The following is a 15,634-nucleotide window of genomic DNA, read 5'->3' as shown; positions in this document are numbered from 1 at the left end:
AGCTTTGTGTAAGACTCTATCAAAAGCTTCTGATATGTCCAAGGCAACAGTAAAAGTTTCATCAAAATCTCTAAAAGCGGATGACTGAGACTCAGTAAGGAAAGTCAGATCACTAGTAGAGCGGCCTTGATGAAACCCATACTGGCAATCAGATAGAAGGTTGTGAAGTGATAGATGTTAAAAAATCTTCCTGTTGAGAATTGATTCAGAAACTTTAGATAGGCAGGAAATTAAATTAATAGGACGTTAGTTTGAGGGATTAGAACGGTCACCCTTTTTAGGAATAGGCTGAATGTAGGCAAACTTCCAGCAAGAAGGAAAGGTAGATGTTGACAGACAGAGTTGAAAGACTTTGACTAGGCAAGGTGCAAGCATGGAGGCACAGTTTCAGAGAACAATAGGAGGGACCCCATCAGGTTCATAAGCCTTCTGAGGGTTAAGGCCAGTGAGGGCATGAAAAACATCACTGCAAAGGATCTTAATGGGCAGCATGAAGTAGTCAGAGGGTGGAGGAGAGGAAGAAACAAACTCTGAATCATTTAAGGTAGAGTTTTTCGCAAAGGTTTGAGCAAAGAGTTCAGCTTTAGAAATAGATGAGATGGCAGTGGTGCCATCTGGTTGAAATAAAGGAGAGAAAGATGAAGAAGCAAAGTTATTGGAGAAGTTTTTGGCTAGATGCCAGAAGTCACGAGGGGAGTTAGATCTTGAAAGATTTTGACACTTTCTGTTAATGAAGGAGTTTTTGGCTAGTTGGACAACAGACTTGGCATGGTTCTGGGCAGAAATATAAAGCACAAGAGATTTGGGTGATGGAAGGCTCAAGTACCCTTTGTGAGCCACCTCTGTATCATGTATAGCACAAGGACAGGCTGTGTTAAACCAAGGATTGGAAGGTTTAGGTTGATAGAAAGAGTGAGGAATGTACACCTCCATGTCAGACACTATCACCTCTGTTATGTGCTCAGCACATAGAGATGGGTCTCTGTCTAGGAAACAGTAGTCATTTCATGGAAAATCAGAATACCTCATTTCTCTCCAATTAGCAGACGCAAAATGCCAAAGGCACTTCCGCTTTGGGGGTCCTGAGGAAGGACTGGAGCAATAGGACAAGATACAAGTATGAGGCTATGATTGGAGGACCCCAGTGGAGAAGACAGAATAAAAAGTCATAGGATTACTCTTAGATACTATCATAATCAGTATATTTCAAATAAAAAATAAAATAAGCATCCATGTATGGAGTATGCTTCACATGTCTGGGGGGGGGTTCCACTCATACCGCTCTTCTAGACAGGGTGGAATCAAAAGCTTTTTTGTCTCATCAACTCCTCTTCTCTAACTGACCGTCTTCAGACTCTCTCTCTCATAGTCGCAATGTTGCATCTCTAGCTGTCTTCTACTACTATTTTCATGCTAACTGCTCTTCTGTTCTTGCTAAATGCATGCGTCCCCTCCTCCCGCGGCCTCACTGCACAACACATTCTTCTTTCTCTCACCTCTATTCTGTCCTCCTCTCTAATGCAAGAGTTAACCGGTATTCTTAATCATTCATCTCTTTCTCTAGTAAACTCTGGAACTCCCTGCCAGCTTCTGTATTTCTACCTTCCTATGACTTGAATTCCTTCAAGAGGGAGGTTTCAAGACACTTACGAGTATCCTTCAATTTTTGACTGCCGCTTTGGACCCTTTTCTGGGACTGGCATCTCACTGGACTTTTTTTTTATTGGATTTTTTATGTCCTTGGCCAGTGTCCCTCCTACATAAAAAAAAAAAAAAAAAAAAATCAAAATTAACATCTTAACATACCTTATGAATAAAATCTAATTATCACAAGACAAAAATTAAATGGAACATATCATAAAACCTGCTTACTTATTCACAAATCCTAGTTAAAGAAAAACTGTAAACACCTTGCTTAATATAAAAAAAATAATCACACTATGCAAAGTTCTTATTGGTAGACTGGCATAAAGTAAACTGATTGCTGTACTTTGGAGGAGCTGATCTGGCTTTTGATGCCATTTATTATTGCCCAAGCTCTTCCAATATCAGCTTCTTGTGTGAGAAGATTCTCACGAGTAACACACATCAAAACATATCCAAGAAAACCCTTTCAGAAGCAATGTATCTTCTGTTTCAGTGACTAGTGCGCATCAGCTTTGAGCCAAACAACTTGATATGGACATGTTTGTCAACTTCTTTGCAAAAAAAAAAAAAAAAACATAACAAACAATTACAAACAAAACAATTACAGTAATCAAGATTTTATCCATAACTATTGCAGCACAAACATCAACCATTTTGCCTGAACATTTTAGCTCAGGAATTGCATTCTCTAAATCTGTGCTCATTCTAATATTCCCATACTACAAAATACAACTGTGTATGAGATCTTTGTTTTTTCTTCATCACTGGAAATTGTTATATCTGTTTATCCAGATCAATGAATAAAGATACACTGCAAAACTTAACATAACACTCCAAACTTTGAAATCTGCAATTATGAATCATGTACTTAATGTTATCTAATTTTCATCATCAGTTCCAAATCCCAATGTGATGATTACTGAAGTAGTATTCATTTTTCTTATCAAAACACACAATATTTACTATAATGTACTTATTGTTTTTTTATTGATGAAGGCCACTTTTGTTTATGGTCATTAATTTTACATCTGTTTAAATAATCATTCTATTTCATTACTATTAAATTTGGTAACTTTCAGTGAGTATGTCTGCAGTAAAATGAATCTGGACAATAAAACCATTATCAGTACCTATCACTTACTTCTTTTATCCTTCATTACTAATATTAGCCAAGTTACTGGTTATTTCTGTCATACACTCATACAGAAACTGTGGTGCCTCATGATATTTACCTGTGCCTGACTCCCCTAGAGCCTCTTCCACTTTTACATTCTTTGTTCTGCTACTGATCAGTGGTCAAAAGTCAAGCAGCCTGCTTTCACTGGATTCCACTCTGCTGTGTTTTCCTTCATTACTAAGTCCTATCTGCTTCATTGTCAAGTCCTGCATCTGCTGTGGTCTCATGATTGAAATTGGTGCAGGATAGGAAACAGTCTCATTACGATGGGGCAGGGGTGAACCAGTGCACTGTCAGGCCTTGTCATGGGAGTATGAGGCCAGCTGTGCTATGTGCTAAGCTCCTTAGGTGTATTAGGATGATCCACAACACTGTCCCTTTCCACCAGTGACTGATAGCGGTAAGAGTGTGCATGATGTGTATTTACCTAGTTGTATTTACCTAGTTGTGACATACAGGAAAAGAGCCACACTATGCTCATGCTGTCCCGTCTCCATGTCTATTTTTATCTGACTTTGTCTTAAATTCACTTACCATATTTGCATCAATGACTTCTTCATTCCAGAGCTCCACAGTTCTATGTGGAAGCTATTTTCCTTAACATCTCTTCTACAAGCATCTTTTTTTTTCAATTTTTTGCTGTGTCCCCTCGAGCCTCTTTTGTCCCACATCACCAAGTCTTTCCTATCAAAGTTTTGCATTCCAGTAATCACTGTATGGTGTGATCAAATCATCTCCCTCTCTCTTCTTTATTCCAGTGTTATAAGACCCAATTTTGACAGTCTTTCTTCATATGATAGATTCCTCATAACTTTGAGGTAACTTTGTTGCTGCTCTTTGTATCCCTTCCAATTTTGTGTGTGTGTATTTACCTAGTTGTATAATACAGGGTCCGAGCCAAAGCTCAATTAGTCCTGTCTCCATACCCGAATTTGTCCAATTTCTCTTTAAACATGTGCACACTCTTTGCCGCAACTACCTCTTCTTTTAAGTTATTCCATATTTCAACTGTTCGATGCGGAAAGCTGTATTTCTTAATATCTCCCAAACAAAGACTCTTCTTTAATTTCTTCATATGTCCCCTTGTACGTCTATCTCCTTCCTCCACTTTTACAACTAGGTCATCTCTGTCTATCTTCTCCATGCCATTTACTAATTTGAACATTGTTATCAGGTCTCCTCTTTCCCTTCTTTCTTGCAGTGTTGGTAATCCAATTTCTTCCAGTCTTTCCTCGTAACTTAGGTCTTCTAATTCAGGTATCATTTTCGTAGCTGTTCTTTGTATTCTTTCCAATTTCCTTATATCTTTCTTTTTGTGTGGAGACCATACCACTGCTGCGTATTCCAGTTTGGGACGTATCATGTGTGTTATGATTTTCTTCATCATTTCTTTGTCTAGGTAATTAAATGCCACCCTAATATTTGCTAGCAAATTATATGTAGAGCCAAATATTCCATTGATGTGTTTTTCTGGTGATAGCGTGTCTTGAATTATTACTCCCAAGTCTTTTTCTTCTTTGCTCTTTGGTATTGTGATACCTCCCATCTTATACTCCCATGAAGGTCTCCTTTTACTTCTTCCCATCTCCATTACATGGCACTTCTTTATATTGAATTCTAATTTCCATCGTTTACTCCATTCATAAATTCTATCAATATCCCTCTGTAGTTCCTCACAATCCTCTTGGTTCTTTATTACTTTCATCAATTTTGCATCATCTGCAAACATATTAATGTAGCTATTTAAACCCACCGTCATATCATTTATATAGACCTGAAACATTATAGGTGCCAACATAGACCCTTGTGGTACTCCACTTGTTACTTCGCACCAACTTGATTTATTATCTCTGATTACTGTACTCATTTCCCTACCTTGGAGATAATCCTTCATCCACCTAAGTATTTTTCCTTTTAGCCCTCCTCGATGTTCCAGTTTCCATATGAGTCTTTTATGTGGAACTGTATCAAAAGCTTTTTTCAGATCTAAATAGACAGTATCAACCCAACCATCTCTCTCTTGTAGTTTATCTATTACTCTTGTATAAAAGCTCAGTAAGTTTGTTACGCAAGATCTCTCTTTCCTGAAACCGAATTGTTTTTCTGTTATTATATTTTCTTGTTCAAGATATTGCACCCATCTGTTTTTAATGACTATTTCACAGAGTTTACTTACAATACTCGTGAGTGAGACTGGTCTGTAATTCAGTGGTTCCATTTTATTACCTCCTTTGTATAACGGTACTATATTTGCTCTCTTCCATTCCTTTGGTACTTTTCCTTCCTTTAAAGAACTGTTAATTATCTCCCATATTGGTTCTTCCAATTCCTCTCTACATTCTTTCAATATCCATCCATTTACTTCGTCTGGCCCCATCGCCTTCCTAGTATCTAGCTCTTCCAGTAGTCTTTTAATTTCTTTTCTTTCCACTTGTATGTTTGCTATTCCTTTCTGTTGTTCCTCATCTCCCAGTGATGCAAAGGCAGTTTCTCTTGTAAATACAGACTTAAAGCTTTTATTCAGTATCTCAGCCATCTCTTGTGTGGTTTCATAAATTTCTCCATTTTCCTTCAGCTTTGTAATAATATCTCTATGCTTTATTTTTCCATTTACATATCTATAGAAAAGTTTGGGTTCTTCTTTACACTTTCCAACTACATCTCTTTCAAAATTTCTTTCTTCTTCTCTTCTTATTTTAACATAATCATTTCTAGCTGTCCTGTATTCTTCTCTATTTATCTCATTCCATTGTTTTCTCATTTTTTTCCAAGCCCTCTCCTTTTTCTTTTTTGCCTCTGCACACTTTGGATTAAACCACACTTTCTTATTTTCTTTTACCTTATATCTTGGCACATATCTTTCAACACCTTCTCTAAACTTGCTTAAAAACACTTCATATTTTTTCTGCACCTCCATACCTCTTAATAAATTATTCCAATCAAGCTCTCCGTAGCATTTCTTTAACCCTGTAAAGTCTGCCTTAGCATAATTTTTTCTCTCATTTTTATATTCCTCATTGAATTTTGGCACTTCTTCTTTGATCTCTATATCCATCTTCACATGATCACTTTTTCCCACTGGACACAAATATTCTATACTTGGTTCATTTTCTGGCTTTTTTGTAAAAACCAAGTCTAGTAGCGATGGTTCATCTTCCCCTCTGTACCTAGTATTTTCTTTCACCCATTGATCCATCGTGTTTACCATCATAGTCTGTAAAAATTCTTCACTCCATGTACTGGCAATCCCTGTCACCTCCATCTCCCCCCGTTTATCTCTTTGCTATTAAAATCTCCTACTAGTAACACCTTGTTTCTTATCTTTAGCATGTCATCTATACTTTTTATGAACTCGCTTTGCATGTGCTTATAATCATCAGTCACCCAAGTGTTGGTCTTTGGAGGCATGTATGCAACAATAATTTTTCTGCTTTCTTGTCCTTGGATCTTGATCTCCACACTCAATGTTTCTGACCTCCCTTCACCATATTCCACTGTTTCTATCAAGATGTTTTTTCTTACTAGAATCATCACTCCTCCTCCTCCCTTATTCTTTCTGTCTCTTCTCCATATGTTGTATCCTTCTTCTTCAAATTCAACATTAATCTCCCTTGTTAGTTTTGTTTCCGTAATGCATGCCACTTCTGGTTTCTTTTCATGTAAATAATCTCTTAGTTCCCTTAGGCTGGACACTAATCCGTCTATGTTTGTATACATAACTTTAATTTTATTTATTGTGGACCCATTTCTTTTGTGTTCTCTCTTTGTTGTCTTACTTCTTGCTCTGCATTCTTTAACCACCATTTCCTCATTTTCATGTCTATCACTCTCCATATATATCTTTCTGCCTGTTGTGTGTGTGTGTGTGTGTGTGTGTGTGTGTGTGTGTGTGTGTGTGTGTGTGTGTGTGTGTGTGTGTGTGTGTGTGTATGTGTGTGTGTGTGTGTGTGTGTGTGTGTGTGTGTGTGTGTGTGTGTGTGTGTGTGAGTGCGGTGCTTTGTCTGGACCACCCTGTGTGAGATTGCCAGCCTGGTATATAGGCAGAATAGTTAAGTCTTATGATTTTGTAAGATTTTCAGCAAATTAAAGGACTTAAGACTGAAGGAAAAGACAAAACAGTGGAAGAAAATCATGAAGGTTACTTGATTTATGCCCACAACTATATAATTTGACTCACAGGGGCCAGGCAGCCTCCCTTAACACTTCTTGGGGCTCCCAGCCAGCTAGCTGCCTCTCCAGTCTTCAATCAGTCAGTGCCTTCAATCAGTGTATCAAATAATCAATCAGCCCATCCAATTGAACACACTCCCAGGCACTCCCTGGGCCTCACTTGTCCCTGTCTTCACAAGGACAAAGGTCATACCATTGCTCCACTATTTCGGATTCCAGCAAGCGACGGGGCAGGCACACCTGGAGTGGGAGGATTTTCCCAGTGTTAAAGTGAAAGTACTGCAAAAAAAGTATAAAAATCACTATAATATTATTGTTAACATATCATAAAAATAAAGAACTGGTTTCTTGCACCACCCTTATGTTCTAAACCTTCTAAATGACTGCACCCACACCTGATAACTAAGTCTATTCCAGTCACCCACAAATCCAAGCCAACTCAGACATGGCTTCTATATGCACACTTGGAAAAAAAGGATTACTGAAGAAAGACATCAACACAACCCTTTATCTCATCATAGGAATGAAAAATATATAGATTCCCAATCATTTCACATCATACTTTTTTTATTATTTTTATGTAAGAGGGACACTGACTAAGGGCAACAAAAAGAATGAAAAAAAAAGGCCCACAGAGGTGCCAGTCCCTAAAGAAAGGTCAAAAGGATCAAGCAAAAAATTCTTATCCTCTATTTTTAACAATGAAAATTTCCCCAGCACACCACTTGCCGGCCTGGAGCACCATGGACACACTGAGTGATTGATTGAAGGTGAGATAAACTGGTTGTGAGAAGTTTATAGAGAAGAAACATGAAGATAAGGAAATCATACAAATAGTGCACAAAAGACAATTTAAGTTTTTCCCACATGTTATGATAAGAGAAGAAAAGAAAGTCTGGCTTTGATGGAAATAATGATAAAGAGAAGAGAAAGAGGAAGGCCAAGTGAGAGATATGTGGATAGTTTAAGGAAGCTGATAAGTGAAAGAATGATGGCAGGACAATTGATGCAAGCTACACAGGACAGAAAAGAATGGAGGTCCATGATTGCTGATGCCTTGAAGGATGTGACACAATGGTAGGATAAAGTTATGATAAGGCTTTTACTGGAGAAATATATAGATGGTCTAATGAAGCTAACAAGTGGAAGAATGATGGCAGGACAGTTGACAAGAGCTGCACAAGAAAGAGAAGAGAGTGGAGGATATGATAGTGGTGAGGTAAAGGCTTTTGTTGGGGATCAATGCTGTTGAGACATTCTGGGAAACATGAGCCTGACACCTTGCTACTCAAGCTTAGACATTCACCTTGGCTCCTGTGAATTTTGGTCACCCTCTGAGTTCACAACATACCTGCCCCAGTACTGAGCGCTTTTTGTGCTTCTTGCTAATAATGATGGTCACTTCCAGCGTGGCGTCTTCTCTCAGCGGCAACTCATACTCAAATCTGTCATCATACTCAAGCTTTTTTGCGCGTTTGCTCTTCTTGTTCCTCTTTGGGAGCAGGTACAGCTGGACATACATGTCTGGGAGCTCTCTGCCTTGTTCATTTCGTAGGATCCTGAGTGAAAAAAGGAATTACAGTATAAAAGGATTACAATTAATCAATCCTTAGAGGGGACCTGATGAAGGTCTTTAACTGGTATAGGGGATACAAAAAGGATGACATAACCAAAATTCTCAGGATCAGTAATTAGGATAGGACAAGAAATAATAGGTTCAAACTTGATAAAGTTAGATTTAAAAGTGATAAAAAAGAATTGGTTCTCAAATAGAGTGGTCGATGAATGAAATGGACTCATTACTCTGAATATTAGTGATGAGTCATTAAGGAGTTTTAAAAGATTAGCCAAATCTATGGATGGGGATGATAGGTGGAAATAGGTAGGTAGGTTTCATACAAGGACTGCCATGTGTAGGCCTGAGGGCTTCTTGCAGCTTCACTCATTTTCTTATGTTTTTAAGTTCTAACTATGTGGAATACAAGATTACAACAGACTGCATGAGGCTACAAAGGATTGCAGCAGACTACATGATACTACAAATGACTGCAAAGGATTATAGGGAATTATATCAGATGGAAAGGATTTGCAAGGGATTACATATGATTGCTAGGGCCAAGAGTAGTGATAAATAGATCCTTTGCTAACTCTAACCTCTGAGTAGTTTTTAGTTTTTTTCTTTAATGCTCTCTCTCTCTCTCTCTCTCTCTCTCTCTCTCTCTCTCTCTCTCTCTCTCTCTCTCTCTCTCTCTCTCTCTCTCTCTCTCTCTCTCTCTCTCTCTCTCTCTCTCTCTCTCTCTCCCTCTTTCTCTAAGACCATAAAAACATGAGAAAATAAGAGAAGCCCCAAGATGCCATCAGGCCTACACATGACAGTTCCTGCATGAAATATACCTACTTATCTCCACCATCTCTCATTATAGTAAGTGCATTGTAGTGTAGTGAAATAAAAAAGAGGATGATAATAGTACCACATCTTTAAACCAAATCTCTCTCTCTCTCTCTCTCTCTCTCTCTCTCTCTCTCTCTCTCTCTCTCTCTCTCTCTCTCTCTCTCTCTCTCTCTCTCTCTCTCTCTCTCTCTCTCTCTCTCTCTCTCTCTCTCTCTCTCTCTCTCTCTCTCTCTCTCTCTCTCTCTCTTGTTTACCTAAAAATTTAATATTTACTTCAATGAGTGAAAAATAAACCAAGATGAGAGTAGTATTGTTTTATATCTTTTTTTAGGTATGTGTAAATATATTATGTAGGTATAAGTAACATACTTTATACATGCTTAACGACAAAAAGTTAGCATTAAGGTCCATACAAGAGCTTTTGCAAAATGGACCTGAGCATAAATGTATATATTGTATAAAATGTAAAGCCTAAAAAGTATTTGTAAATACAGTAAAACCTCACTAAGTCAGACTAATTGGGGGGAACTAAAAATCCAACTTGTCCAAACCTAGCAATACATTTGACTTCCTTGATCCCAAGGTGTGCAGCAAGCCTCCCTGCAGCATGCTGGGTGTCCAGCCCATGCACTCTTTAGCTCTTTCTTGCACATACCATTTGCAGACAGATTTGCTGAGGTTTTTGTGGTGCACCTTCCTTGCTGTCTATAGGTCCTTCCCCTTCTCTTAAAAGGGTCCCACTTAACCGATATCCAACTAAAAAGGAGGATCCAATTTAGTGAGGTATTACTGTATTACCAATAAACAATCAATCAATCACTTTTTCTCCACTCACTCAACACAGTGTATCAACACCACCAGGTTGTTCCGCGTACCATGATGTACTGACAGCTTGATGCGGCCCAAGCTGCCACTGCTGCTGAGGTGCCTGCAACACACACCACCCACGATGTATACGTACATTGGCTTTAGAGAACTTGTACATGTTAAACATTTGTATTTCTCTCTTAGGCATCATTATGCATTACTGTTTGTTCCCTTCCTCATTTTGTTTCTTGATTTTTTTTCATGTAAGAAGGTCTCCAGCCATGGGTTAAAAAAAAAAAAAGGCCCACTGAAGGTGCCAGTCCCCAGAGAAGTGCCAAAAGATTATCCAAAATTAGAGAAGTATCTTGAAGCCTCCCTCTTGAAACAGTTCAAGTCATAGGTAAAGGGAAATACAGAAACAGTCAGGGAGTTCCTGAGTTTACCAGTAAAGGGCAAAAGATTGAGAATACTGATTAACTTTTGCATTAGGGAAGTGGACAGAATAGGGGTGAGAAAAAATAGAAACCTTTGTGCAGTGAGGCTGTGGGAGGACAAGAGGCATGCAGTTAGCAAGATCAGAAGAACAGTAAGTATGAAAGTACTAATAGAAGCTAGCAAGAGATGAAACATTGCAGTGATGAGAGGGAGGCTGAAGACATTTATCTAGAATTGATAAGATGAAATGCTTTTGATTCCAACCTATTTACTATTTATTAAGTTCTTATACTTATTAAGCATTGGTATACATGTTTGCAGCACTGGCTGACAATTAAAATGCATGGGAAGGATAACATAAGTAAATGAATTGTTCTCTTACTATTCCCCAGTGTCATGGTTGGCCTCACTAAGAGTCTTCTCTAGCTGCTTCTCCACCTTGTACCTTCTGTTGCTCCCATTCTCTACAGTTCACCTACTCCTCCACTGTAATACCTCATTCTCAGTCACTGACTAGTCTTTCCCCAAACATATGCTTTCCAGTCTGGTATAACACTGAAATACCATCAGTGTTTTTCATTTAAGGGCCAGATTACATTAGGTTATGTCAGTTCTTCAGTTTCATTGTTGATCTCTTCATTGTGTACATCACAATTTGAAAAAGGCATCACATATTTTCTCAGAAATAAAAAGACTTCCCTCAGTGCCCAAATCTCTGCTGCCCAACAGTACACTCCCAACTCAATGAAGAAGGTGTTGCCTATGATTGCTGAAGCCACAAAGGACCAGTCATCAAAACAACTCAATCAATCCATAACAAATATTCTTCTAAGGAGAAAATACATACTGATAAATTGCAATGTATGTGTCAGTCCTGTTCTTTGAAAAATATTGATAAAAGAGAAGATAAATAAGTATAAAAAATTCACATTATATTTTTATTTATTTAATTTTCATGCAATCTTATATATTTATTTTTTGGGAGAAAGAGACTTTTTAAAGAATAATAATTCTGCACTGGCAATTCTGAACAAAAAATAAACTTATTGTATTTGTATATTGAAATGTTCCTTAACTGGATGTTAGTAAATTGAGACAGGCCTGCTCAACACACTAAGCCAACTTGGACACTTGTAAATGTGTGCAGTTTTGATGTAGCACCACCTGATCCACCCACCTCTGATTGGTGGGGGCATCCACTTCATCAGCAGCTGGTGTGGGGGTGTCCTGGCTCAGGTAAAGAGATGTCCCTACCTCCCCTGCCCCTTCCAGCGTGTCTCCTTCTTCTGGGGTGTTGTCACATTCTTGTGCCACTTCTGTAATGCAAATCAGTTAGCACTACTCCCTTGATCACAGGTTGTGAGGAAAGGCTAGAGATGTTATAATTACTCAAGCTGGAAGAAAGACAGAGAAGAGGAAACATGGCTGTGATGCACAAATGCATGGCAAAAAGAGAAGACGGATGTAGATTTGCATTAGCAAGGAAATACAATGTCAAGAGAGCATAGCAACAGATTTCACAAGATGAGAGAAAATCAGGATATGCAGAAATAGTTTTTCAAATAGACCAATAGATCAGTGAAATTGCAACAGTAAGTTGAGAAAAAGCAGCATTCATATAATTTTTTTTTTTTTATGTAGAAAGGACACTGGCCAAGGGCAACAAAAATCCAATAAAAAAAAAGCCCACTGAAATGCCAGTCCCATAAAAGGGTCAAAGCAGTGGTCAAAAATTGATGAATAAGTGTCTTGAAACCTCCCTCTTGAAGGAATTCAAGTCATAGGAAGGTGGAAATACAGAAGCAGGCAGGTAGTTCCAGAGTTTACCAGAGAAAGGGATGAATGATTGAGAGTACTGGTTAACTCTTGCATTAGAGAGGTGGACAGAATAGGGGTGAGAGAAACAAGAAAGTCTTGTGCAGCGAGGCTGCGGGAGGAGGGGAGGCATGCAGTTAGCAAGATCAGAAGAGCAGTTAGCATGAAAATAGTGGTAGAAGACAGCTAGAGATGCAACATTGCAGCGGTGAGAGAGAGGCTGAAGACAGTCAGAGGAGAGGAGTTGATGAGACGAAAAGCTTTTGATTCCACCCTGTCTAGAAAAGCAGTATGAGTGGAACACCCCCAGACATGTGAAGCATACTCCATACATGGACGGATAAGGCCCTTGTACAGAGTTAGCAGCTGGGGAGGTGAGAAAAACTGGTGGAGACGTGGGGACAGTTGAGTGTCATTGAAGAAGAGGGGATAGTTGTCTGGAAGGTTGTGTCGAGTTGATAGATGGAGGAATTGAGTTTTTGAGGCATTGAACAATACCAAGTTTGCTCTGCCCCAATCAGAAATTTTAGAAAGATCAGAAGTCAAGCGTTCTGTGGCTTCCCTGTGTGATATGTTTACCTCCTGAAGCGTTGGATGTCTATGAAAAGACGTGGAAAAGTGCAAGGTGGTATCATCAGCGTAGGAGTGGATAGGACAAAAAGTTTGGTTTAGAAGATCATTAATGAATAATAAGAAGAGAGTGGGTGACAGGACAGAACCCTGAGGAACACCACTGTTAATTGATTTAGGAGAACAGTGACCGTCTTCCACAGCAGCAATAGAAAGGTCAGAAAGGAAACTTGAGATGAAGTTACAGAGAGAAAGAAAGAAGCCGTAGGAGGGTAGTTTGGAAATCAAAGCTTTGTGCCAGACTCTATCAAAAGCTCTTGATATGTCCAAGGCAACAGCAAAAGTTTCACCAAAATCTCTAAAAGAGGATCACCAAGACTCAGTAAGGAAAGCCAGAAGATCACCAGTAGAGCGGCCTTGACAGAACCCATACTGGCAATCAGATAGAAGATTGTGAAGTGATAGATGTTTAAGAATCTTCCTGTTGAGGATAGATTCAAAAACTTTAGATAGGCAGGAAATTAAAGCAATAGGACGGTAGTTTGAGGGATTAGAACGGTCACCCTTTTTAGGAACAGGTTGAATGTAGGCAAACTTCCAGCAAGAAGGAAAGGTAGATGTTGACAGACAGAGGTGAAAGAGTTTGACTAGGCAAGGTGCAAGCACGGAGGCACAGTTTCGGAGAACAATAGGAGGTCCATAAGCCTTCCAAGGGTTTAGGCCAGCGAGGGCATGGAAAACATCATTGTGAAGAATTTTAATAGGTAGCATGAAGTAGTCAGAGGGTGGAGGAGAGGGAGGAACAAGCCCAGAATCATCTAAGGTAGCATTTTTAGCAAAGGTCTGAGCAAAGAGTTCAGCTTTAGAAATAGATGTGATAGCAGTGGTGCAATCTGGTTGAAATAGAGGAGGGAAAGAAGAAGAAGCAAAGTTATTGGAGATATTTTTGGCTAGATGCCAAAATGTTTTGACACTGTTAATGAAGGAGTTTTTGGCTAGTTGGAGAACAAACTTGGCATGGTTCTGAGCAGAAATATAAAGTGCATGAGATTCTGGTGATGGAAGGCTTAAGTATCTTTTGTGAGCCACCTCTCTATTATGTATAGCACGAGAACAAGCTGTGTTAAACCAAGGTTTTTGGCTAGTTGGAGAACAGACTTGGCATGGTTCCGGGCAGAAATATAAAGTGCATGAGATTCTGGTGATGGAAGGCTTAAGTACCTTTTGTGGGCCACCTCTCTATCATGTATGGCACGAGAACAAGCTGTGTTAAACCAAGGTTTAGAAGGTTTAGGACGAGAAAACGAGTGAGGAATGTACGCCTCCATGCCAGACACTATCACCTCTGTTATGTGCTCAGCACACAAAGATGGGTCTCTGACACAGAAGCATTAGTCATTCCAAGGAAAATCAGCAAAATACCTCCTCAGGTCCCCCCAACTGGCAGAGGCAAAACGCCAGAGGCACCTTCGCATAGGGGGATCCTGAGGAGGGATTGGAGGGATAGGACAAGATACTGATATGAGATTGTGATCGGAGGAGCCCAACGGAGAAGAAAGGGTGACAGCATAAGCAGAAGGATTAGAGGTCAGGAAAAGGTGAAGAATGTTGGGTGTATCTCCAAGACGGTCAGGAATACGAGTAGGGTATTGTACCAATTGCTCTAGGTCGTGGAGGATAGCAAAGTTGAAGGCTAGTTCACCAGGATGGTCAGTGAAGGGAGAGGAAAGCCAAAACTGGTGGTGAACATTGAAGTCTCCAAGAATGGAGATCTCTGCAAAAGGGAAGAGAGTCAGAATGTGCTCCACTTTGGAAGTTAAGTAGTCAAAGAATTTCTTATAGTCTGAGGAGTTAGGTGAGAGGTATACAGCACAGATAAATTTAGTTTGAGAGTGACTCTGTAGTCGTAGCCAGATGGTGGAAAACTCGGAAGATTCAAGAGCATGGGCATGAGAGCAGGTTAAGTCATTTCGCACACAAACGCAGCATCCAGCTTTGGATCGAAAATGAGGATAGAGAAAGTAGGAGGGAACAGAAAAGGGGCTACTGTCAGTTGCCTCAGACACCTGAGTTTCAGTGAGGAAAAGAAAATGAGGTTTAGAAGAGGAGAGGTGGTGTTCTACAGATTGAAAATTAGATCTTAGACCGCGAATGTTACAGAAGTTAATGAAGAAAAAGTTGAGGGGGGTGTCAAGACACTTAGGGTTGTCGACAGAAAGGCAGTCCGACCTGGGGACATTTATGGTCCCCTCCCCAGATGGGGACTCCGAGGCTGGTGTAGGAGTCGCCATTATGATTTTAAAATTTTTGAGTGAAGGGTGTGTGTGTTATTAGGTGCTTGTAGTTTTGTGTTGATGAAGAGAGTTGTCTTTAGAGGGCAGGCTGTGACTGCCCCCTTGTGTTGTGAGACACAAAGGGAAACATTCAGTGAGGTCACAGCTGGGTTTAATGATAAGTTCACAGCACCCCCTGAACAGTGCTTTAGACCTCACTGGGAGTAATTATCGTTTCAGCAGGTGTCATCAAGAGATGCAACATTGTGGTAGTGAGAGAGAGAGAGAGAGAGAGAGAGAGAGAGAGAGAGAGAGAGAGAGAGAGAGAGAGAGAGAGAGAGAGAGAGA

General features: G+C 39.6%; 1 protein-coding gene across 5 annotated transcripts in view; it reads right to left on the bottom strand.

Annotated features, from left to right (window-relative positions):
• LOC135092390 (extended synaptotagmin-1-like) overlaps positions 1–15,634 on the bottom strand; it is a 124,747-nt gene that overhangs the window by 3,563 nt on the left and 105,550 nt on the right. For 3 of the 5 annotated variants that reach the window (XM_063990859.1, XM_063990861.1, XM_063990860.1), the window contains 4 exons: positions 11,806–11,944; positions 10,222–10,314; positions 8,346–8,553; positions 6,701–7,234 (listed from right to left, as the gene is read on the bottom strand). In XM_063990859.1, the coding sequence (XP_063846929.1) occupies positions 7,151–7,234; positions 8,346–8,553; positions 10,222–10,314; positions 11,806–11,944 (524 nt within the window). In that variant the 3' untranslated portion in view covers positions 6,701–7,150. Of the gene's footprint in view, positions 1–6,700; positions 7,235–8,345; positions 8,554–10,221; positions 10,315–11,805; positions 11,945–15,634 lie in introns of those variants that run through there. The other 2 variants (XR_010262846.1, XR_010262847.1) reach the window with 2 other exon arrangements.

This window comes from Scylla paramamosain, chromosome 40 (genome assembly GCF_035594125.1).
Source record: "Scylla paramamosain isolate STU-SP2022 chromosome 40, ASM3559412v1, whole genome shotgun sequence".
Classification (NCBI taxonomy): Eukaryota; Metazoa; Arthropoda; class Malacostraca; order Decapoda; family Portunidae; genus Scylla; species Scylla paramamosain.
This window is presented reverse-complemented; position numbering and strand designations above follow the sequence as displayed.